The sequence below is a fragment of the Ursus arctos genome, unplaced genomic scaffold (genome assembly GCF_023065955.2).
Source record: "Ursus arctos isolate Adak ecotype North America unplaced genomic scaffold, UrsArc2.0 scaffold_16, whole genome shotgun sequence".
NCBI lineage: Eukaryota > Metazoa > Chordata > Mammalia > Carnivora > Ursidae > Ursus > Ursus arctos.
Genome location: NW_026622830.1, coordinates 12,076,563 through 12,101,343, shown reverse-complemented (window position 1 = coordinate 12,101,343; position 24,781 = coordinate 12,076,563). Strand labels below are relative to the sequence as shown.

Here is a 24,781-nt window from a genome sequence, read left to right as displayed (position 1 = left end):
TCAGGGCGTGATCCCAGCGTTCTGGGATCGAGCCCCACATCAGGCTTCTCCCCTAGGAGCCTGCTTCTTCCTCTCCCACTCCTCCTGCTTGTGTTCCCTCTCTCGCTGGCTCTCTCTGTCATCTAAATAAATAAAATCTTTAAAAAATAAAAAAATAAAAATAAAATAAAATCTTTTAAAAAATGTTTTGGGGTATGTGCTCTTCCATCTGAGCCAGCTAGGCACCCCAAAGTTTTTTTGTTTTATTTTTAGAAAGAGTGCACGTGCATGTGGGAGTTGGGGGCAGAGGGGGAAAGAGAGGAGAGAGGGAAGGAAGGGAGAGAGAGAAGCAGATTCCCTGCTGAACATGGAGCCAGACACCCTGAGACCACAACCTGAGCCAAAATCAAGAGCCAGATACTTAACTGACTGAGCCACCCAGGTGCCCCGGGTGAGAGAGAATCTTAAGCAGGCTCCATGCCCATCGTGGAGCCCCACACGGGACTGGATCTCATGACCCTGAGGTCATGACCTGAGCTGAAACCAAGAGTTGACACTCAACCAACTGAGCCACCCAGGTACCCCTGCCTCAAAGCTTTTTAATTGCTAGTGAGGTTGCACACTTTTTCTCACACGACTGATTCAGATTTCTTTTATGAATTGCTTTTTCACATCCTTAGCCCGTCTGTTGGGTTAGTTACCTCTCTCTGATTGTTTTGGGAGCTTTTTAGTGTGTACATAAAATAACATGTCCTTACGTAAATTGCAGATGATTTTGCCCACTTTGTTATTCTCATTTTCTTTTCATTTTAGAAAATTTTAGCTTTTAACCAAATCTAGGAATCTTTTTCCCTTACGATTTCCACTTTTGGAATCTTGTTTAGCAGTAGGGACCCCTCCCTTTTCGATGATTTCCTAGATCTCTTTCTATATTAAATACTTGAAATAGTGCCATGAAAATACCAGAGGTGAACTTTTAGTGTAAAAAGGTGTAGTTAGCATATCTCATATTCACTTCTTCCAAATCATTACAAGTTTTCGTCAGTGTCACTTTGAATGACTGTTGATATTCTGTCATATAAATGTACTTAACTGAGTTGCCGCCTTGCTGGGTGTTTGTTCGTATCTGTGTTTTCCGTGTGTAAATGCCAGTGTGGTGTAAACATCTTTATTCATAGGCCTTCACCCAGAGATCTTATTCTTTCCTTTGGGTCCATTCCTGTCAGCCGTGTTCCTGCATCCGTACTGCCAGGTTGCACACCAGAACAGCTTTGCCCGTGATGGGGAAGAGTGCCCATCTCCCCACAAGGAGAGTGGCCTCTCAACGTTATCTTGTTTTTTTTGTTTTTTTTCAGAAATCCGAGTGGATGACAACAACTTGCAATCACGCGCTCTATGCCATTTGTGATGTGTTCACCCAGTTTTATGAAGCTCTGAATGAAGTGCTTCTTTCTGATGTGTTTGCACAGTTGCAGTGGTGTGTCAAACAAGGTACTCGCTGTGTCTCTGGGCGTCATTCTTCTTGACTTAGTTTTTAATGAGAGATTAATTGTTCAATATGTAAAAGCAAGAATGTAATGCCACGGAGTACAATATATAATTTAATTGGTGAAAATGCATATTTTTACTTAACTAGAGCATAAAAACAATCTCCCCAAGCCAGTTTACAAAGCATTTCTTAAAGATGGGATGTAATTATTATTATATTTTAAAAGATGTGCCTTTGTATATTTTACTGTTTTTTTCTACTTTTGTCTATATTTGAAATTTTCTGCAGTGTTTTTAAAATGTGCTGTGGGGGTCCGTATCAACAGCTTCATCAGTGGGCATTGTTCATTTGAGTCCTTAAGCGTTGAGGTGGTGTGCGCTAGGAAGAATAGCCACGTGGCACGTTTGACCTGGATTCCATAGATGGTTTTGGCTTAGGACAAAGCGCCAGTGTGTTAAGTTTTTTCAAAAAGTGACTCAGTTTTAAAATAAATGATAAAACAGTTGATACCAGTATGGCAGTGTTCAGGGGACTAAATTTGGAGAAACACTGGTCTAATATTTCTGTCTTTTACCATTCATCATACAAGAAGCTGGGTAATTAGTTAGCAAACTGACCTTCTTCCATCCCTAGCAGTAAAGCTGTGATAGATAATTTTATCTCTTTATAGCCTGCTTAAACAGAAAAAGTTTTATAAAATGTCAGTGCCCTGGTGGGAATCAAAACAGCAGTGGAAGTTTGATGATAGATGTGGCTTTATTTTGCAGATAATGAACAGTTGGCTCGGTCAGGTACCAATTGCTTAGAAAACCTAGTCATATCCAACGGGGAGAAATTCAGTCCCGACGTCTGGGATGAGACATGCAGTTGTATGCTGGATATCTTCAAAACAACCATCCCACACGTGTGAGTGCGAATGTGCTTAGTGCTGTTTGTGTCTGTGCTCGCTAGACATCTTAGGGCTTCACGTTGCCTTTCACGTGGGTCATTTTCCTTCTCTTCCATTCCCTTCAGTTTGCTGACATGGAGACCTGTAGGAATGGAGGAAGATTCGTCAGAAAAACATTTGGTAGGGTTTTTTGTTGTTGTCTTTTCTCTGATCTTGTATTAGAGTAAAAAATTAAGCAACCCAAAGAGTTCGTGCTTTTCTGATGGGAAGTGAGTAAAAAAAAGGTTATAAGATTTAAGAACTAGGCGTGCGTGGCTGGCTCGGTTGGTGGAACATTCAGCTCTTGATCTCAGGGTCGTGAGTTCAAGCCCCATGTTGGGGGTAGAGTTTTTTGTTTTGTTTTTTTAAGATTTTATTCATTTATTTGACAGAGAGAGAGAGCCAGCGAGAGAGGGAACACAAGCAGGGGGAGTGGGAGAGGAAGAAGCAGGCTCCCTGCAGGGAGCCTGATGCGGGGTGATCCCAGGACTCTGGGATCACGCCCTGTGCCGAAGGCAGACGCTTAATGGACTGAGTCACCCAGGCGCCCCTAGAGATTACTTTTAAAAAAGACCAGAAAAGATTTAAATCTATATATGTTCGTTAACATCTTCTTTTAGAAAGTAGAGAAGTCACCCAATAAAAACCAGTTTAGATTTCTAGTTTTTTCTTTGTGTAATGGTACACATCTAATCCACAGGTTTGAAATTTGGAAGCACTTGGCACATAACATTTTTCCATATTCTTAAATATTCTTTGAGAGCCGATTTTTCAGTGGCTATACATTATTGTAATCTATTTAACGAATTATCCCTTGTTGGACTCTCAATTCTGGTGTTTTGCTGATAGAAGTAATGCCTTGGTATAATTATCCTTATTTATTATCCTCCTAAATAAAGAGTTCTTTCCTCCACACCAGTGAGATAGTGGTTCTTATTTTCTGTGTGAGGCCACATAGAGAAGTTGTGATTCAAGTTTCACTTTAAAGTACCTTGGTGTACAGGGGCTTTGTATTGTTAACTTCTATTCCCAAATAATTGTAAGGCCATTAGATTTTAAAAGGCATTGCGGGGGAGGGCGGGTGCCTGGCTGACTCAGAGGAGCACGCAACTCTTTTCTTGTTTTTTTTTTAAGATTGTGTTTATTTATTTGACAGAGAGACACAGCACAAGCAGGGGGAGCAGCAGAGGGAGAGGGAAAAGCAAGCTTTCTGCTGAGCAGGGAGCCCAATGCAGGGCTCAATCCCAGGACCCTGAGATCATGACCTGAACCAAAGGCAGACACTTAACCGACTGAGCCACCCAGGCGCCCCTCAGCATGCAACTCTTAAGCTCAGGGTCGTGAGTTCAAGCCCCACGTTGGATGTGGAGCCTACTTTAAAAAAAAAAAAAAAAAAGGCATTTGGGATTTAGCAACTTAAAAAATGAAGCACGTTATTTAAACATTTTTTGTGTGTTAACTGTCTTCTGTCAAGGTTTTCAAAAAGCTAGCTATCACACTGGTTTATTTTTGAGCTTGTCCTCATTAATTTGTCACATTGTTTGTTTGTTTGTTTGTTTCAGCAGGCTTCACGCTGGGAGCCACAACCCTAAGATCAAGACCTGAGCTGAGGGGCGTCTGGGTGGCTCAGTTGGTTAAGTAACTGCCTTCGGCTCAGGTCATGATCCCAGGGTCCTGGGATCGAGCCCCGCATCGGGCTCCCTGCTCAGCGGGGGCGTCTGCTTCTCCCCCACCCCCTGCTTATGCTCTCTTTCTCACTCTCTCTGTCTCTCAAATAAATAAAATCTTAAAAAAACAAAAAACAAAAAAAACCCGAGCTGAGATCAACAGTTGATGCTCGACCAGCTGAGCCACCCAGGCGCCCCGTGTCATATTCCTTCTAAGTAGGAATAAGAAAATGTGACATTTTAATGGGAGGGAGAAAATACGTGAAATTCATACTCTCTGCTGTATAGCCTAATAAAGCAGGCAGTATAATTTTACTTCAAGCTACGCAAGGCACTTAAATTCAAGTTGGGCCAGCAGTGTCAGAACGGGCACATCTCTGCCCAAATACTGAATTGTGGGTAAAGAAAGTGAACATTGTATTTCTGTCTGCATTACTTTTAGGATGTGGATCTGGACCGCCAGTCTCTAAGCAGCATAGATAAAAACGCCTCTGAGAGAGGCCAGAGCCAACTCTCTAACCCGACCGATGACAGCTGGAAAGGTAGACCATATGCAAGTAAGGCCACTTTTTTTAGTTGTTTTCATTTATTTATTTTAAATAGGTAACACGTTTATATAATTCAAATATTCAGAAGTTACAAAAGGGTTCTTCCACCCCGTGCCTCAGTCTGCCAGTCCCTTCCTTGTGGCAGCTAGTGTCACCAGTTTCTTATGTGCGTTTCCAGTTGTATCCATGTGTATTCATATGCAAGAAATAGCATATCCATAAACACATGCATATGTACACACACACACACACGGATCCTCCTGTCCTTTTTATACAAATTACAGAATACTGGGCATTATTCTTTTTTCACTTAGTGTATTTTTGAGACCATTCAAAATCACTACCTAAAAAGCTTTCACGTTCTCTTATACTATTTATTATAGGCGATCCCAGGATATAGGTGTACTATCCTGTACCAGAATATATAGTACATAGTAATAGTACTGTGTACTATTATTTTCTTAATTGGGTTCCTACTAATGGATGTTTATTATTCCATATCTCTTTCTGTTACAAACAGTACTACATTGAATCACCTAATAAACGTGTCATGCATGAGTTTATGCGTGTAATAAATTCCTAGCAATAGGACTGCTGGGTGAAGTGCACTTGCCATTTTGACAGATAATTACAGATTCCTGCCCATTAAGGTTGTACCTGTCTACATGATTTTCGGGGACACGTAGGTGATATTTCCTATCTCTGGAGTAGTTTTAATTTGCAGTTTTCTAATTATGAGTGAAACTGAGCAGTTTTTCATGTGTTTAAGAGCCTTTCTATTTTTTCATCATCTGTTCAAATCGTTCCTCCTTTTATACTGGCTGTTAGTCTTTTTATTGGTTTGGGGGAGCTTTCTTTGTGTTAGAGATTCCTTTTCTGGATATGAGTTTCAGATTACTTTTATCAGTTTGTCTCTGTGACTTGTGGTTATGCTTTACTGCCTGTCATTTAAAAAAAATGGCTTTCCCAGTCGCTGTGAGGCAGGCACTGCACTGTGTTTCATGTGTGTGATCTCATGTCATCGTCCCTTTAGCCCTTTGAGGAGGTGCTGTTTACATTTGCGTGAACTGGGACTGAGACAGATAACCTGACATGACTTGCCACTGTGTAGTGAAGTTGGGATTCGGGCACACTTTCAGCTGACTGAGAAAGGAACATTCCTCATTTCGTGGTCTGGTCTTTTTCCAGCTGTGGCCCTGTTGTTTTTCTTCAGAGCAGTTCTACCCACTTCTGCACACGCTAGGCTGTCGGTGTTGACACTGCCGTTAACTTCCGAAGCAGTGTGTTAGACACAGCCACGTGTGGTCACCAACTATCTTGGAGGCATAAAACATAACCACCCTTGGAATCCATTAAAAAGGCGCCATGTTGGACACTCACACTGTTTCTCAGTATCTGCGGCACAGCCAGGGTCCCTGCAGGGGCCGGCGAGCAAGATAAAGGGTTGGCTTGTGTGGAGGGTGCGCGTATACAGCTCTCTAAATAGAGCCACTCTTGGTGCAGCACGAGGTCTGTACTCTGAGAGGGGCCTGGGACTTGAGAACCCTGCCCTTCCTCCTGGGAACATGCTTCCCCTTTCCCAGCCCGCCCTGTGGGCGTCAGCGCAGTGAGTGGGGAGCAGGCACAGTCTCACACCACTTGGACTGTTTCTTTCCCTGTCATTTTTGGTCCAAGGTGACGTCACTGAATTGGCATAAATTAAATGTACATGTGCTGCAACGCCACCATATTCTTCTTTAATTAGAGCTGATTCTACATGGAGAATTTATATAAATACACACACACACACTTTCACACTTTCCAAAACTTGAAGATGACCCATCCTTGTTTGCCATCACTGAGCACTTTGTTTAATGTTTTCAGCATTCTGATTCTATAACAATAAGTTGAATAAGGAATCTCTACTTTTATTATAGCCAAATCAACACCAGTGAAGTGTCCGACATGGGCCGCCCCTGAGCCCGGGGAGTGAGAAGACAAAGATGGAGGGAGGAGATATTAGCCAGTCTAGTCAGTAGGCAGAAACCACACCAATAATTTGAACAGAGACGATTCTACCTGAAGAATTATTAGCTAGTCAAGGATGGCTAACCACTAAAAGAGGTAAAAGGGGACTCTTGAGGGAAACAGAAGCAGTTACAGAAAGAGGATGCCACTTCCGGAGCAGACAGAAAGTGATTGGAAACTAAGAACAGAAAAGAGCCCCACCCCCTCAAGACTGATGGTCAGCTACTTCGGAGAGTCTCGCTGCTGCAGGAACCTGGGGCCTGGAGTGCTTAGGGCACAGTCTGGAGCTGTGTGTAGGAGTCCCTGCAGGTGGCAGAGATGCTTATTGGAAGATAGGGTCCCTGCATAGCTGACTTCTCCTCCCCTGAGGTCTTCGCTCGGGTATCACATTTGCAGAGAGCCCTTTCCTGACCAGCTTGTTTCAACTTGCAGCCCCACCCCGACACAATCTCTCCCTCATCCCCATCCCTACCTTTGTCATCAGCATTTGGCATGCTGTACCTTAGACTTAAATATCCTGTTTATTGTCTGTCTCTGCCGTGGGGTTTTTGTCCAGCTTACTCACTGTTCTGCCATGGCATCAAGAACCGTGCCTGACACGTAGTAGGAGCTCGGTGAATACTTACTCAGCACTGGCTGAATCATTATTAGGGTTAATCTTTATCATCTAATATAGATCAGAAACTGTTTGCCAGCCTCCTCATCAAGTGTGTGGTCCAGTTGGAATTGATACAGACCATCGACAACATCGTGTTCTACCCTGCAACAAGCAAAAAGGAAGATGCAGAACACATGGTTGCTGCCCAGGTAACAGGACCAGCTTCGAGAAGAATGTGCTTGTTGGGGGGGAGTTCGCTCAGATGCAGTGGTGCGCTGGAGCCAGTTGGTAGTGGCTTGCCGGAGCCCATCGGGCTCACCTCTCCCCAGCCCTGCCTTCAGTCGTGGCATATTGGTGGCTTGAGAAATGGGCTGCGATGGAAATATTTATACCACAGAAATCAGCAAACACTAAAAATCGGGGCTTTTCTTTTTTCTTTTTTTAAAATTTCCCAGAAAGCCAATTTACCAGCACCCCACCGCTCAGATGCCATCCCCACCCTGGTGCTTTGAAAAAAGAGTGTTACTATTAATCAGGGAGACTATTCCTCATAATTGGTGTGTAATTATTAACCATAAATAACTGAGAGAGAAAAATATATGGATAAAGATACCAGTTTTTCCTCTGAAGTTTACTTTTTTGTTTTGTGTGTACAACCTTTTATGTATATATGTTATTCTCGGAGACAGAGGATTGGATATCCAAAGGTTGGACAGTAACATTACACCACAGGTTGTAAATGTAAGTGCTTCAAGGGCCAGCAGATCCTGTGAATGAGTGTTCAGAGTTTTGGTATATTCACAGAGTTGTGCAAACGTCACCAGTTTAATTCCAGAATATTTTTATCACTGCCAAAGGGAATGCCCTAAGCATTAGCAGTCACTCCCCCTTCCCTCGTCAGCCCAGCCCTTGACAACCACTAATCTACTTTCTGTCTCTATGGATTTGCCTAACCTGGATATTTCATATTAATAGAATCACATAAAACGTGAGCTTTTGTATCTGACATCTTTCACTTACAGAATGTTTCCCAAATTCATCCACGTTGTAGCCTGTAGCCGTAGCATGTAGCACCGGTGTTGTTACATATATGTGGATGTGAGTATACATACATAAAATAATATTCCATCGTATGGCTGCACCACATTTTGTTCATCCAGTCACCTGTTGATGGACATTCAGGTTCTTCCCATTGTCTAGCTATGATGAATAACACTACTGTGAACATTTGTATGCAAGTTTTTATGTGGACATGTTTTTAATTCTCTTGAGCACATACCTAGGAGTGCAAATGCTGGGTCATAGGTGAACTCCGTGCCTGCCTTTTTGAGGAATTGCCAGACTGTCTTCTAGAATAGCTAGACTATTTTACCTTCCTAGCAGCAATGGATGAAGGCTCTGGTTTCTCCACATCCTCACCAATGGTTGTTATTGTCTTTTTTTTTTTTTTTTTTTTTTTTTATTGTCACAGTCATCCCAGTGGGTGTGCAGTGGTATCTCACTGTGGTTTAGGTTTCCGTTTCCCTAGTGACTAGTGACGTCGACCATCTTCTGTGTTTATTGGCCATTTGTGTATCTTTGGAGAGATGTCTATTCAAATCCTTTGCTCGTTTTTAAATTGGATATTTTAACTTTCTAACATTGAATCGTAAGAGTTTTTCTATATTCTGGATACTAGTCCCTTATCAGATATATGATTTACAACTATTTTCTTCTATTCTGTGCATTGTCTTTCTAGTTTCTTGATGGTAGCCTGTGAAGCACAAAAATTTTTAAGTTTAATGAAGTCTGAGTTAATATTTTTTCTTGAGTGCTTGTAATTTTAGGGTTATATCTAAGAAAGCATGGACTAATTCAGGGTCGCAAAGATTTGTCCTGTGTTTTCTTTTAAGAGTTTTATAGTTTTAGCTTTTACATGTAGGTCTTTGATCCATTTTTTAGTTCATTTTGTGTTTGTTTAGTTCATTCACCTTTGTCTTGGCCCCGTGGATGTCCAGTTGTCCCAGCATCATTTATTGTAGGGACTGATTTTCCCCAGTGAATTGTTCTGGCACCCATGTTGGAAATCACTTGACCCTAAATACAGGGATTTATTACTGGACTCTCAGTTCTTTTCCACTGACCTGTATGTCCGTCTTTATGCCAGCACCACACTGTCTTGAATGAAATGGGAAGTATGAGTCTTTTAACTTTGTGCTGCTTTTATCAACATTGTTTAGACTATTCTGTGTCACTTGTGTTTCCATATGAATTTTAGGACCAGCTTGTCAATTTCTGCAAAGTAGTAATCTGGGATTTTGATAAGGATTGAACTGGATCTATAGATCAATTTGGGGAATATTGCAAGCTCTACTTTTTTTGTGGTCTCTGGCTTATAAAAATGATAGATCCATTCCTAGAAGGCTCAACAAATATAAAATCCCTAAGTATGTCTCCCATTTTAGGCACCATGTTCAACAAAAACTTCTAGCATTTTATACCTATATTTATATTTTTTTCCCTTCACATTTGAAAACACAGTTGTGGAGCTGCTACGTTCATTAGTCACCTGATGAAGCTAAAGGTCCCACCCAGGCTGCGCTTAGCAGTTCCTGTCTTCACAGTGTGTTACGCAACTGGACCTTCTGTCACATACAGTACAGTGACTTTCTCGTTTTCTAATTTCGTTATAAGGTATATAAAGAGAGGACAGTGCAGCCTGTAGTGAAATAACTGGAGAAGCACATACTCATGTTTGTGCTGCGAAGGCAGTACTGACAGAACAGAAACTTGGGCCGGCAAAGCCTGAAATCATGCAGGCCCTGGGCATAATTCTTCCCCTGGCCAGTGAGCAGAGTCCAACAGAGAATTGTTCAGGGTGGTGAGGAATGATGTGTGTGATTCTCAGACAGAGGATGACTTCTGGCGAGTGAGGACTGCCTCCAAGTCCAGAAGCAGCCCGTCCTCACTTAGCTCTCCCACCCGCCCCCTCTCTAGCAAGACACGCTGGATGCCGACATCCGCATAGAGACGGAGGATCAGGGCATGTACAAGTGCATGTCTTCCCGGCACCTCTTCAGGCTGCTGGACTGCTTGCAGGAGTCCCACTCATTCTCAAAGGCCTTCAACTCCAATTACGAGCAACGGACGGTCCTGTGGAGAGCAGGTAAGGCTACACAGCGGCTAGGACAGGTGGCCGCAGGGGTCATCGTTCTAAAACATTAAAGCCTTTGGGAAACTCCTCATATTGTACACCTGGCTGGAATAACTTGCCAGATATTTTCCTGCTTGAGGGGAAAAGAAGGACATGATGGATACATTCCATCCCAGTACCAGGAATACTGCCTGGCACATGGGAGATTTTCAGGAAGTATTTGATGGAAAAATGAATTGATAGAAAAATGAATTGAAATAGATCTAGCAAACCAAGACATTTTACATTAGGTTAAAATGGTGTAGTTAAATATGGTGATATAAAAATGGTGCTAGTCTAGGAGAAACGGAAAGCATTCATACATTTGTTGAGGCTTTTAGGGGTTCTCTCTCTTTCCCCCCTCCAAAAATAAACACATAAACCCTGGAGGTAAGTGATACATGCAAGGCGACAGTGGGAGTCTCATTTTGTGGACTTCACACAGAAGTGATACTTTGTATGATTTTTGTATTATTACCATTACCAGGTAACCATTGATTTTCTTCCCAAATACCTATTTTTATCCATAATTTTATGATGTCATTTTTCTTTGTGGCTTTAACATGTCTAGATGTTTTATGCCTTCGCCTGTGATAAGGTTTTGCTTGTGAGAGTGGTTTACACATCTCTGTGGCTGATTGGTACTGCTTTAAGAAAATGTGATTAAGAGTAATGTTATGTGTCAATTATACTTCAATTGAAAAAAAGAATGTGAAATATTTCTTTCAGTGTTCCCTAAAAGTAACTAGCTTAGATTCCCGCATGATTTCTCAGCATTATCCTAGAAGTGTGCACTGTTTATATGACTGTCTAATCTCTAGGTTTTAAGGGCAAATCTAAACCTAATCTTCTAAAACAAGAAACCAGCAGCCTGGCCTGTTGTTTGAGGATCCTGTTCCGGATGTATGTCGATGAGAACCGCCGGGATTCCTGGGAGGAAATACAGCAACGACTTTTAACGTAAGAAAATTGGTTTCTGATTAAATGTCTTATCTGTAAAACACAAAACGCATCACAATAATACTCTGAATTGAAGAGAATAAGAGAAAAATACCTGCGTGCTGACGCCTTCACAAACTGTTTTCCTTTTTGCTTCTTTCTTCTATTTGCTGACACTTGTATTTCACTTTTCTTAATGGGCTGAATAGGGCAGGACCTCATTTCTTTCATTCACAAGTTTCTTAAGGCACAGGAACATGGGCAGTAAAAAGCACTCAGAGTTAGCAAGCCTGGAGTGAAGTCCTAAGTCCCTTGAGGGCAATGGCAGCTCTAACCTCCCACCCTCTCTTCTTTCCAAGAGGAATGTATTGGAATCATGTGAATTACAAGGGTGTTCCAACTTGGATTATGCAGAAATGCAGCAGTGGGGGGATGGCATGGAAAGAGCCGCAGACAGAAGAGTAGATCTTCGCCACCCAGCTTCCTGTGAGCGAGATGTTCTGTCTAAGCCCTTTTCACTCTTTCAAGATTTAAACCCATTAACATGCAGTGCTGACAGCCATGTGATGAGACATGCACTCTCCTGCACTGCTAGTGGGAACGTGCAGGGAGGGGATTTTTCCGGAAAGCCGGTGGCATTAAAATCAGGAGCCTTAAAATATTCAGTCTCTTTCTTTGACACAGTAATCCCACTTTTACAGAATCTACTTAAGAAAATGTCTTAGAGGGGCGCCTGGGTGGCTCAGTCGGTGGAGGATGCGACTCTCGATCTCGGGGTCTTGAGTTTCAGCCCCACATGGGGGTAGAGATTACTTTAAAAGAAAAAAAAAGTAGCAACTGTATGCAACAGGAGAAGAGAGAGGCGGTGTGTAGTCAGCTGTGGGTGATCGGCTCTGTGTTCATTGTGTGCAAACGCTGATGGGGCCCTAAGCTGGGAGCAGGCCCCGGGCTCAGCGAACATTGAACACGCGGGTTTCATGTAAACTTTACAGCAACCCCCCGAGTTTGGTACAATTATTTATCCCTGTTTTACAGCCGAAGAAACTGAGGCTTAGTGATTTGCTCCGGATGGCACAGCCAGAGCAGGTGCCCAGTAAATAAGTACTCATTGCAAGAACGAAGAGTTCTCCACTCCAGTGAGTGTAGAGGTTAATCTTCTGTCTGACGTGTCTCACTCTCTCTTGATTCTTCCAGCGTGTGCAGTGAGGCCCTTGCCTATTTCATCACAGTGAATTCTGAGAGCCATCGGGAGGCCTGGACAAGTCTTCTGCTGTTACTTCTAACAAAAACCCTCAAAATAAACGATGAAAAGGTATACACCAGGAAACTAATGTCCCCACTCAGACCCAGGTTTGGGTTCCTTTATGTTCGGAATTTAAAGTAACGATTTCTTCAATTCTTCCAAGAATGGTCCCATAACTAGCACCATTCTAGATTCATTAGAGGAAAGTTCATTCATTACAGACAAGGGTGCCATAGCATCCTGAGAAAGGCTGACGCTGAAACCACGCACGTAGCAGTTAAATTGCTGCAGGGATTTTGAGCGCGGCTGTGTTAGAAGAGGGTCCAGATAGTGAAGGCCTGGCTCAGAAGGGGGGATCTGCTTTGCTAAAATGAATGTTGACTTGGTAGCAAAGCTGTCCCCAAAAAATTTGTGTTTCAGTTAAGCATAATTAAAAGATGTTCTAATTTGCAAATTTCCCCCCCAACTTTTTAATAGCAAGAAAAAGCACCAGTATTGCAAAAAGTTCCAGGATGAGATGAATACTTTTGAGAAACTAGTGCCAGAAAAAGTAGCTCCCTGTCTAATCTGACCTCTCTTCTTCTCTCCCACCTCAAGTTTAAAGCACACGCTTCTATGTACTACCCCTACTTGTGTGAAATTATGCAGTTTGACCTGATTCCTGAGCTCCGAGCAGTTCTCCGCAAGTTCTTTCTACGGATAGGTGTTGTCTATAAGATATGGATTCCGGAAGAGCCATCACAGGTACCAGGAACACTGTCCCCAGTGTGGTAGCCCTGGCCCCCGCGGGCCACCACTGCAGCTTTGCAGAACGTTCACCACGCCACCTCTGCCTGGCACATCTCGTGGAGGGTCAGATCGTAGGCACAGGGAGTCGGCCTCTGGGAGCTCAGAATGGCCTGGTGGAAGCTGGCCTCGACGCGGGTCCCGTCAGTCCCTGGCTGAGCCGTTGTGCTGTTTCATTAAAGTGTTGCATACCCAGTTAACGCAGTAGGTGGGGAGTCTGTTTCATCTCTGTCATTCCGTCTTCCTGACTCACCTGTCAAGCCTGTCGCCGCACATGCGCCATTTCCTAGCAGAGTCCCATGATTGGCTGTACGCGTTCTGTCGGAGGAAGTCGCTGTCCTTGAAAATACTGAACATAGCTGTAGAGGTTCGTGATTATTAGAGAGTATGTTAATAAAATTTCTTGTAACGGCTAAATGCCGCCTTAATTATGCTGGATTTTTTGTTGTCATTTGAGTGTGTTGGAGAATTTTGAGTGTTTTTGTCAGTTGTGAGTCAGCTGTAGTTAGATTAGTTTGGAGAAAGTTTGGGGAAAAGGGTTGTTTTTGTTTTGTTAATGTCTGAGTGATTTTTACAGTACTTTATGAAAAGCTATTATTGAAGATTTCATTGAAAGCAGAGTTTAGTAATTAAGTTAGAATTAAGAGCTTGCAAGGTTAAAAATTTTAAAAAGGTAGTGCCTCCTGGCTCTCCCTGTTTTAGTAACCTGGGGAGAAAAAGTCTATAGGGAAAAGTAAAAAATGTAATGAAGACGATTAGCCTTCCTTGGAAGTAAGTATTTGTGGATGGGTATGAAAATTTCCAGAATACATTGTCCATCTCACACCCTCTGAAATCTAATATATGAAGTAGTAACAAAAATGAAGTAATAATTTAACAGAGTTAATTTATATTTGAGTAAACCCTTTATTTTTACCTCAGAATAGTGAGTGTAGTGTCCCTCTTTTGCACAGTCCCCTTTCAAGGGCCCTCCAGAGAGGGATGGCGGCTGTGCGGGAGAAAGGCCGTCTGCAAAACTCCTCAGCCACGTGTCATGAGTCCTTGACCCAGAGTCGGCCTGTGCTATGGTGGGACCAGCACGGCTGAACTGTGACCGTGGCAGGAGATGGCCTGTGCCCAGCTACTGCCATGAACTCAAGCCTCGGAGCTGCATTCTTTGGCAGGGTTGGATTCTGGGGGCCCTTATTGTGTTAATAAAGGTGCAGTAGTCTTAACGGCAATTAGAACTGAATCCTGATGCGGCAGCTTATGTAAAGTTTGCAACAAACAGGCCTGCCGCCTGCAAGCAGTCTGTTTGGAAGCTTGATTTATTCTGAGTCAGTGAGAAAGAGAACATATGCTTCACTCCGCCCCCTCACCCAGGGCTCCCCTAGAGCCACGCTCAGCAGGAGAACCAGTGTTACACGGAGTCATTACCACATTCAGACTTCTGCCTGCCCCTCAGTTCTGGAAATTGGGTTGTATTGATGTCAACTCTGGTGCCTTAGAAGTTAGCAAGTTGGGAACCTATCTAAAATCGGCTGTTTTTTTTTTTCTTTATAGAGAAGGATTTCTGGTGCTTTTGTTTCCTAAGAAACTGATTTCTTAAATTTGTTTTTAACAGCCTTGAGAAATGTTTGGTTTGGGCCAGCAGTACTCTATTTTTTTTTTCTTTCCCCCAAAGTATTTTAATTTATCTACCAAAGAAAAAAAGAGCAGGTTTAAGTTTTTATGTTACTTACATACATTAAAGAGGAGCTGTATCATTTAGGAGGAAGGGACCGTGGGCGAGTATTTTACTGTGAATGGAAAACGTCAGCACCTTTGACTGACCTTGTTCTGGGATGTATTACGTCTTTACGCTGCCGCCAAGACTCCCTCCCCGGTACTGTGGTCGGTCACAGCCTCAACAAGTCCATGCTCTCCATCCATATTTGTCCTGAAGGCATGCCCAGGAACGTGCCACTGCGTCCCTGACTGGAGACTTCTCCTTTCCTCCTGAGGTTCTCATGTGCCATTTTCTTCAGCGGTGACCCCACCACCAGTGTCTTCCTGCCTTCTCTTTCATTCTTGCCACCTCTTGCAGAGTGGGAAGTGTCTGACCACATTTTGTTCCATGCCCAAATATTCAGCTTTGAATTTTTTTTTTTAACTTTGTCTTTTAAAAGATTGGATTTTCTGAATGAGGCATTTGAATCGTACCAGCATGGACCTTTTAAAAACCGGGATGTCAAACCATTTGGGGTAATTGTTCTTGCCGGTGGCCCGTGACGTACAGAGGAATTCCTTACCTCTACTAATAAGCCATTCAGCCTAAATTCTACTTTGTGAATAAATCTGTTCTATCTCATGGTAAATGTGGCTTGTGCCACTCAAACACTAGTGATAGAAGAGTGTGTGTGACTGCAGCCCCAGGCCAGGACGCCATTCACGAACAAAATTAGAAAAGATGGAGCATTTCCAAGGCCTTATTTCTTTGTCAGGATGCTTTAAGTGTTGATTATATGTGCTGGGTCTCTAGAGAAGTTTTTGTTCCAACACTGCTACTTGGAGCAATTTTGTTTTTCTGCACTGTCCTTTAGGGAAATCACCAGCTCTGGCATCTTAACAACAAATGGTGGATGGGAAATTTGATTTCTAATATGCATCTTTAGAGTCAAATACACCTTTTTCCTGTTACTCCTCATGTACAACCAAAGAGCTACATTATGGAAATTGTATCATAATATCTGGAAACACAGCATTTTCCTCTGACAGGTGACTTTTGTACAAAACGCAAAAAACAAAAAAAATAAATAAATAAACAAAAAACCCGTAGACCTTTCTGTTGTTCTTTTGCAATTATGGCTCTCCATTTCACAGTCTTTATAGTTCTCAAAGGAACCTGCGGACAGAGGCAATTAGATCGTCCCATTCAAATGTTTGTTGTTACGATGCAAATGGATATTGGTTGAGACAGAAGCTAGATCCTTACTACTGCATTCCCTGGGTTCTGTTTTAACATTTGGGTTAAAGTAGACATAACCTGAACTCATGTAAAATCCTGGAGTTTTATTATCAGCAGCTTTGCAGTTGGAGAAACAAAGAAACCAAAGCTGATTATTTAGAAGAATGAATCTATCTGGAAATCCTTGCTCTCAAAAAAAGACACTCATCAAAGGTGTAGTTTTTCTCAGTGTTCTAATTTTTAAAAAATTTTATCTTCATATTTGCATCAAATATTTCTTTATGTGCAAAATGTATGTTTTACCTCCTTAAAATGCCTAAAAGTTAGTTAATAGCTACTATTGTTTAATCTATACACAATGATTAAGTGCATTTAATATTGGTAATTTAATGAAAAGCATTCCTTGCCCAATGGATGTATACATTTTTGAAAGAATAAGCTGAATTATATAATATGAAATGCTATGTAAAGTTTTCTATGTAAAAATATTATGTATAATACTGTTAAAATCCCATGCTTTAATCAGGTGGTAAATCAATAAAGTTTTAAAAAGTAAAGCTGTTTTTAATATAGTAATTTGTATGTGTGTATATAAAATCAAGCTATAATTTTGGGTACATTTGTTCTTATGGCAGCTATAAGCTTATGGTTCTCAACTGGTAGTAAAATTTGGCCTCAATAGTTAACAAAAATAATTTCTAATAGGAGAATATTAATTGTGGGTTTTAATTAAGTAAGGTTCCCTTCTTCCCCCTCCCTCCCAATGAAAGGGGAAAAAATCCAGTCATGAGAAGATTCTTATTTATCTCTTGAATTCACTTTAACTCATTAATTAGTTTGACCAGTGGGTGAGTTCCCAAAAGAAGACAAAAATCTCCTCTTGCGGGTGTTGAGGGCAGATTTGCAAAGGATGACTCACAGGGTAGCCAACTTGGACACTGAGTGGAAGGCAATTCTAAGGTTCACAAAGGGTGCCAACGTAGGAAGGCATGGCTTGGCTCTACTGCCTCTGAATTCAGAATCCATTCTTTCTGAAATATCCTAAAATTGTAAATCACCATTGTGCTTAAAATACTCCCCTGCTGAAACTGACTAATACTTTTTCATCTTTATTAATTTATTGGAATAAAATGGCGACTCTCTGTGGTCCCACATAGCAGGTGCTTCCAGTGAACAGCAAAAGGAAAAGGTTTCTGAAGAGTCTTTATCTCACCATAGCAGGTAGTGCCTGGGTTTTACCTAGAGCAGTGGTTTTCAACCTGCTGCCAACCAGGAGTTTCCAATTCTGTCCCCAGGGGGGCACTTGGGACACTTGGCAGTGTCTGGAAACATTTTGGGTTGTCACAGCAGGAGGGTTGGGTAGGATGCTGCTAAACAGCCCCCACTGGAAGGAATTACCCAGCCTCAAGGTCTAACTGGTGCTGAAGGCTGAAAAACCCTGAACTAAATTGACTCGGAGTCTAAGAAGGTTTCTCTGGTGTGGTGCTGTAGGACCCAAGAGTCTGTCTGCGGCAGATACTGTCAGCTTTCTCTGGCCTTCCTGTTAAAAAAAAAAAAAAAAAAAAAAAAGGCATTTCTGCTTACCCATTTTAGAAAGGGCATGCTGAGGTCACCGGTTGAGGAAGGACCAGCTCCACATCATTTATTTAAAGTGCTATTATTTAAGCATTTTGCAAGGTAGTTACAGCATTATGCCTGTATCCTCCCTGCCCACAGACTGGAGCACAAATTAGGCAAAAGTACATTTTCTTTTTCAAAGGACCAGAGTGATCCCTGGATTTTTTGCCAAGCTGTGTAACACACCAGTTGTCCAGTTCAAGAAACCTGCTAAATTGTCCTTGAGTGAGTGAGTTGTGTCACATCTTGGGTGTGGCCAGCTTAGTAAATGCAACGACATACCCACAGCAAAAGAAGAAGGGGTGAGGACTCCCCCAGGATTCTGGCAGAAGTGACTTCAGTATTTTTAAACATGTCTGTTTCCAGACACAAGCCAATCTGGTGCTCAACTGAAAACTGGTCATTTGTATATAAGTCAGTGTTCGCCGTTCCCAGAGACTCCCCAGCTTTGCATAAAGCTTCTATAGCTTCTTCTTCACTGACCTAATTTAGATTTGCTTAAAGAATGTATCTTGATTTATGTTCAAGAAGCACCTTGTGTTCTGGTAAACTTCTTAGCTTGAGTGAATTTGACCTTAAATAATGGCATATTGATTTCCTTGTGCAGAGTGCTATGGGTTTTTGAGAAGCAAGCAAAAACCAAGCATCATTCTATAGGAGAGGCCAGTGGACAGATCACGGAAGCTGGAACGAAGAACTCTTTGTACAGAAGGATTTGTGCTAACTTTCTCCCCCTTTTTGGGCATCAGCAATAAGCAGGCTATTAATGTCACTTTTTAAAGAACTAACATTTACTGATGGCTTACAGCACTGCAGACACTGTACTAAGTGCTTTGCATACAGGAAATCCTTTAAACTTCACAGCAACTGTATGAAATAGATACCATTAGACGTCCATCTTTTAAAGTGTATTTATTTACTTATTCATTTTAATAATCTCTACACCCAACATGGGGCTCAAACCTATGACCCCAAGATCAAGTCACATGCTCCACCGACTGAGCCACCCCAAGTGTCCGACTTTTTGATTTTGGCTCAGGTTGTGATCTCCAGGTCGTGAGATCAAGCCCCACATCAGACTCCACACTCAGCTGTGGAGTCTGCTTGGGATTCTCTCCCTCTCCCTTTGCCCCTCCCTTTCGTGCTCTCTCGCTCTCTCTCTAAAATAAATAAGTATGGGTGCCTGCATGGCTCAGTTGGTTAAGCGTAACCTTCGGCTGAGGTTATGACTCAGGGTCCTGGGATCTAGCCCTGTGTCCTCAGGCTCCCTGCTCAGCGGGAGTCTGCTTCTCCCTCTCCCTCTGCCCCTCCCCCTGCTCCTGCTCTCTGTCTCTCTCTCTCTCTCTCAAATAGGTTAATAAAATCTTTAAAAACACACACAAAAAATAAATTGCTAAAATAAATACATAAATACGTAAATAAAAGTTATATGTCAAAATAGTGTTTGAAAACACATTCCATCCTCCTTCCTTGACAAATAAAACCTTTGCAATACCTGGAAGTTAAAGACTGAATTCTCAGAGTTCCAGGCCAGAACACAGCAGCATGGAAAGAAATAAGCCCTTGTACTGCCCCCTTTCTCTCCCTGCTCCGAGCTCAACCTGTACCATAAGGCTTTGAATGTGTATGCGTGGATATGCAGCTCCGTCCAAACCCCCCCGAAAACACATCTGTCCCCAAGTCACACCGCCAGTGTGCAGGTGTTCACAGCTGTTGTGTATCTGCTCTCAGGAGTGACCCAGCCAAGAGATTTCCACAGACCCTGGAAGAGGGCTTGGGGCCTCTCAGTGGGGAATTCCAGGGTCCCCAGAACGGTCTGAAAGGCGGTGATAAGGGTTCTGGGTGAGCACGCCCTCTCGGCGCATGGACCCCTCACCTGTGGGCAGCTGGAGCGGGACCAGCACCACACCCTCTAAAGGACAGGGGCCAAGGCAAGGGTCCAAAGGCCTGTCCAGGTCTCCAGCAGTACCTGCCACCTGGGAAAACGCAGGACTGGGAACAATGGGAGGTCATCAAAAGTGCATTGTCGCCCGGTCTTGGGATGGAGATAAGAGCTAACACTGCCTCGGACAGTTACCATTTTTCAGACGCTCTTCCACGGGCCTCATCTTTCCTGGATCTGCCATACTCTCAACCCCCCTGAGAGGCAAATTATTACTATCACTACTATAATAGAGATCAGACAGCTCAATTCTAAGTAACTTGCCCGGTGTTATACAGATGGCGTGAAGGTCTTAAGCTGGGTAGTCAAGTCCATGCTCTCTCTCTCTCTCTCTCTCTCTCTCTCTCTTTTTTTAAGATTGTATTTATTTGACACAGAGAGAGCACAAGCATGGGGAGTGGAAGGCAGAGGGAGAGGAAGAAGCAGGCTTCCTGCTGAGCAGGGAGCCCGATGCAGGGTTCAATCCCAGGACCCTGGGCTCATGACCTGAGCTGAAGGCAGACACACCCAGGCGGCCCCATGCTCTTAACTAGTATGATACAACTGGATCAAAGAAGAGTGACAGTAAAGGTCTGGTAAAAGATGTGTCAAGCTATGTCAATTCTATCTCAATAAAGCAGGGGGGATAAAAAGATATGCCAAGAAATTGTTAACCAAAAGAAAGCAGGTCTAATAATATTGATGTCAGACAAATAGAATTGGAAGAGGAGAGGTCTGAAAGGACCAAAGAAGAATATTTCACATCGTCAGATGGTAGATAGACTTCATCAGGAAGAAATGGCAGGCACCTTATCTGCCTAATAGCTTCAAAACATACAACGAAAGACAACTGAGTACACTTTAACAATGACAAAGCCAGAATCATGATGGGAGACCAACATGGCTCTCAGAGAACATCTGATAAAGCAAAATTAAAATAAGGACATGGAGAACATAAAATATTACCCACAGCGAATGTCCTAATTAGCTAAAGACCAAATCCTCTCATGTTCGTACTGTGTGAATTTTTCACCATGTGTACGTTAGCAGTTGTAGCAAACCTGGGAGTGTGTGTACTGATGGGCTGGGGGAGAGTGGGGGGGTAGAGATTCCCAAGGGAGCCTTCAGGTATCACCCACGGGGATTGGAGGAGGACACACCAACCTTCCTGTGCCCCTCACCTGCATGGATCTCCTTGCGGCTGCAAAGGGCAAGGGGAGTGGGCACCACTAGAGCTGTGTCTGCAGACATGATAACCTTGGCACACCTCAGGGCTTCCTGCAGAAACTGGAAGAGAAGCTAGACCTACACGAGACGCCAGCCAGCCTCCTTCGTGATTAGCTCTCAGGGATGAAAAACTGTTAAATCATCAGGATTGTTCTCACCAGGATTGGTGGAAAATCTTTGTCCAGGAAAGATTAGTATGATTGATTACTCGTGCTATTGCTGCAATGGTAAAAATTCATCTTTTCCACTAGCGTCCTAATAACTTACACCTTTCTCAATGGACTTTATTTATATAGGGCATTTCATTCAACATTCAATAAATACGTACTAAGCAGGTACTATGCGCTAGGTGCTGGGGGGGCAGCTGTAAAGAAGATAAATAATGTCTTTGTTCTAATAGAGTCCTTAAGCTGATGGTGAGGGGAGCAATTAACAAAGACAATTGCAAAGAATGATAAACACTATGAAGAAAACAATGATCTATTGAGGCTAAGTTTGCCAGATAAAATACAGGACACCTGAGACAATGTGAATTTCAGATAAACAAGGTATGATCTTTTAGTAGAAGTATGTCCCATGCAATATTTATACTAAAAGATCATGCATTGCTTTTCTGAGATTCACACTGAACTGGGTGTCCTGTATTTTACTTGCTAAATCTGGCAAACCTGGGCGCCTGAGTGACTCAGTTGGTTAAGCGTCTGCCTTCTGCTCAAGTCATGATCCCAGGGTGCTGGGATCGAGTCCCAAGTCGGCCTCCCTCTACCCCTCCCACCTGCTTGTGATATCTCTGTCAAATAAATAAAATGTTTAGAAAAATAAATCTGGCAAACCTAAATGTCGAGTTACCGGGTGTAGAGAGTGGGCAATTTCAGATAGCGTGGAAGGCCTCTCTGAGGAGGTGACATTTGAGTGGGAGTCTGGATGTACAGAGGGAGCCTGTTATTCAGGTGTCTAGAAGAGCATTCCAGGCACAGGGAGGGGCAAGTATGAACAAGTATGAACACTCTGAGGTGGAAATAAGCTGGGAGCTTGGAAGAACAGAAAGGAAGGCGAGGTGGCTAAGTTGAGTGAGGGTGGAGAGGAAGAGGGAGAAAGGTGATGAGGTCAGACAGGTTGGCAGGGGCCAGAACTTCCAGGGTTTGTGGATTGTGATAAAAGATGTTGAATAATTTTACAAAAAAGTTACATCTGTGACTCTTTCACTCAGAGCAATTTTTGCATTTTATCTCAGGAATGGCTTTTACAGGTTCATAGCCAGGGTGCTGCCCACGATAAAGTCAGACATTGTTAAAGCAGTAAAAACGATTTTATTCAGAAACTACTCACAGTGGGGGAGAGAGTTGATTCCACCTGTGCATCTTATTTTTTAAGATTTTATTTATTTATTTTGAGAGAGAGAGAGAGCATGTGAGCAGCAAAGGGAGAGAGAGAATCTCAAGCAGACTCCCCGCTGAACATGGAGCCAGGCACAACCCTGAGATCACGACCTGAGCTGAAACCAAGAGTTGGAGGCTTAACCGACTGGGCCACCCAGGCACCCCTGATTGGACATTTTATTTTTTATTTATTTTTTAAAAACATTTAATTTTTTTATTTGTCAGAGAGAGAGCACACAAGTGTGGGGGGGGGAGCAGCAGGCAGAGGCAGAGGTAGAGAAGCAGGCTCCCTCCCTGCTCAGCAGGGAGCCAGATGCAGGACTTGATTCCAGGACCCTGGGATCATGACCTGAGTCAAAGGCTGCCGCTTAACTGACTGAGCCACCCAGGCATCCCTGATAGGGCATTTTAAAGGAGAATGAGGGAATTGGGGAAAGAGTGAGGGCCCAGGTGAAAACTTAAAGCATTGGTCAGTGTAAATGTCATCAGGCCAGCTATGTCTGCTAGCTGGCAATTAGGCTCCCATCTGCCCACAGAGAATGAGAAATAGGCCTCACCTTCCTGATGATTATATTTCAAAGTAATGGCTTTCAGGTCATTGAGAAAGACACTCCTGAATTGCAGGAGATACATACACATCTCAAGGGGACAGAAGAAGGATTCACAATTTTAAGTCCTTTTAAGCAAATGCTCTAAGAAAGGGAGGTTGGGGCCTATACTCAGGTGTTGGCTAGAACAGACAGTAAATTCTCCTGGCAGCATTGAGCTTTCTCAAGCAGTCATGTGGTGTGTGTGCGTGCATGCGTGCGTGTGCGTGTGTGCGCGCGCGCGCGTGTGTGTGTGTGTGTGGTGGGGGTGGTGACGGAGGGGGACACTGGGGTCATCCTAAGGTTCAAGTTTGGTCATCTCTTACTGCAGAGGTTTGGACAGAGTCATTATCAGCTGAGAGTTCTGCAGTTCTCAGAGCCTATATAATTCTGTGTTCTTATATTTGTTTCCTCGAGTGATAACTAAATACATGCCTTTCAGTCCCCCGAGTCAGCAAGCTAGCAATTGCAAGGGATGGGCTCTGAAACAGCTGGGCCTGGGCCTGCTGGTGGCTGAAAGTGAGGGCTGGGATTTCCCTAAGTCCCCATTGCTTCCTGTCGTTGTCACACTCTACGGATCACCAGATCCTACAGGCTCTACCCCTACAGCATATCCTGAAGCTGTCCACTTGTCTCCATATGCACTGCTACTCACTTGAGTCCGGCCCATCACATCTCTCTCCTGGATGCCTCCAGGCTCCCTGCTTCAAGCTCTTCGCCCCCATCCCCATACAGTCCATTCCCACACAGCAACTGGTGGGCCTTTTAAAGTGTAGATTTGGTGGCCATCCCTTAATGGATGCAAGTGAGACCAGTCTAAACAGGGCTTATGAGGTCTACATCATCTGGCCCATGCCGGCCTCTCTAACTTCATCTCCTGCCTCTCTGCACTTCATTAAGCCCCAGCCCAGCTGGCTCCTGCCTCAGAGCTCAGGCTGTTGGAATGCTCTCCAGGAGGATCTTGACACAGCTGTCTCCTTGTTGAAATTCAGGTCAAGTGTCACTTGTTCAGAGGTTTTCTCTGACCAACCAATGACCTTCCAAGTCACTGCCTGTCATATCACCCTGTTTTAAATTTTCTTGTTGTAGCGCTTATCAAAACCTCAAATGATTTCGTGTATACCACGTCTCCCTCTAAAACCTGCGCTCTGCGAGGGGCAGAAAGGTCTCCTCAGTCTGAAAGGCTATGGGCACGGCTTTGAGCAGTTCGTTCCAGTTATAGAAGACCTAATACGTACCTCACTGCAGCCCTAGATCAGGCTAGGTCGCACTCCAGCGGCCACTCGCTGAACTCCTCTTCGTTCTCAGGAATATAGGGATTGTGATGCCCCAAGCCGCGGTCTGAGCCAAAGGGCATTGTCGCTTGTGACGTCAGCGCAAACACAGAGCCGGTCGCGATTGGCCATTCGAGCTTGGGTGGGGCCTGAGCACTCCTGGCCCCGCCCCCCGCCTCTGCCCCGCTCACGCATGCGCCCGGGCCGCAGCCTCGCCGCCGCGCCATTTTGCCGGGGTTTGAATGTGAGGCGGAGCGGCAGCAGGGTTGGGTAGTGCCGGCTACAGTTCGCGGTTGAGATTCCCTTCTCCGTTCCCGTATCCCCAAGAGGTGAGGCGCGGGGCGTGCACGGCCTGGTAGGGTGGCCTCTTGGGACCCCGCTGGGGGAGGGATGAGGCGCTCCTCACACTTCCGAGCGCTGGGAAGCAAGGACCGCGCCTCTGGGCGAGAACGGAATGTGGGCCTCTGCTTCGGGCGGCGCCCTCCGGAGAGGTC

The 24,781-nt window shown here is 43.7% G+C and overlaps 2 protein-coding genes and 1 long non-coding RNA gene across 4 annotated transcripts in view; 2 read left to right on the top strand and 1 right to left on the bottom strand.

The window, feature by feature from the left end:
* Positions 1 to 16,839, top strand: part of ARFGEF2 (ADP ribosylation factor guanine nucleotide exchange factor 2) — a 93,007-nt gene extending 76,168 nt beyond the window's left edge. The window contains exons 31-39 of the mRNA XM_026503689.4: positions 1,335 to 1,470; positions 2,236 to 2,374; positions 2,483 to 2,537; positions 4,506 to 4,620; positions 7,295 to 7,425; positions 10,193 to 10,361; positions 11,210 to 11,348; positions 12,522 to 12,639; positions 13,168 to 16,839. Coding sequence (XP_026359474.1) covers positions 1,335 to 1,470; positions 2,236 to 2,374; positions 2,483 to 2,537; positions 4,506 to 4,620; positions 7,295 to 7,425; positions 10,193 to 10,361; positions 11,210 to 11,348; positions 12,522 to 12,639; positions 13,168 to 13,344 — 1,179 coding nt within the window. The 3' untranslated portion in view covers positions 13,345 to 16,839. The remainder of the gene's footprint in view (positions 1 to 1,334; positions 1,471 to 2,235; positions 2,375 to 2,482; positions 2,538 to 4,505; positions 4,621 to 7,294; positions 7,426 to 10,192; positions 10,362 to 11,209; positions 11,349 to 12,521; positions 12,640 to 13,167) is intronic.
* Positions 15,892 to 24,509, bottom strand: LOC130543763 (uncharacterized). Its single transcript, XR_008959344.1, has 2 exons — positions 24,252 to 24,509; positions 15,892 to 17,822 (listed from the first exon to the last, which is right to left on the bottom strand). It is a non-coding gene; the product is annotated as an uncharacterized LOC130543763 (long non-coding RNA).
* CSE1L (chromosome segregation 1 like) overlaps positions 24,502 to 24,781 on the top strand; it is a 41,946-nt gene continuing 41,666 nt past the window's right edge. The window contains exon 1 of one of the 2 annotated variants that reach the window (XM_026503691.4): positions 24,502 to 24,616. The gene's annotated coding sequence lies outside the window, so the exon portion shown is untranslated. The remainder of the gene's footprint in view (positions 24,617 to 24,781) is intronic. The other variant, XM_026503690.4, reaches the window with a different exon arrangement.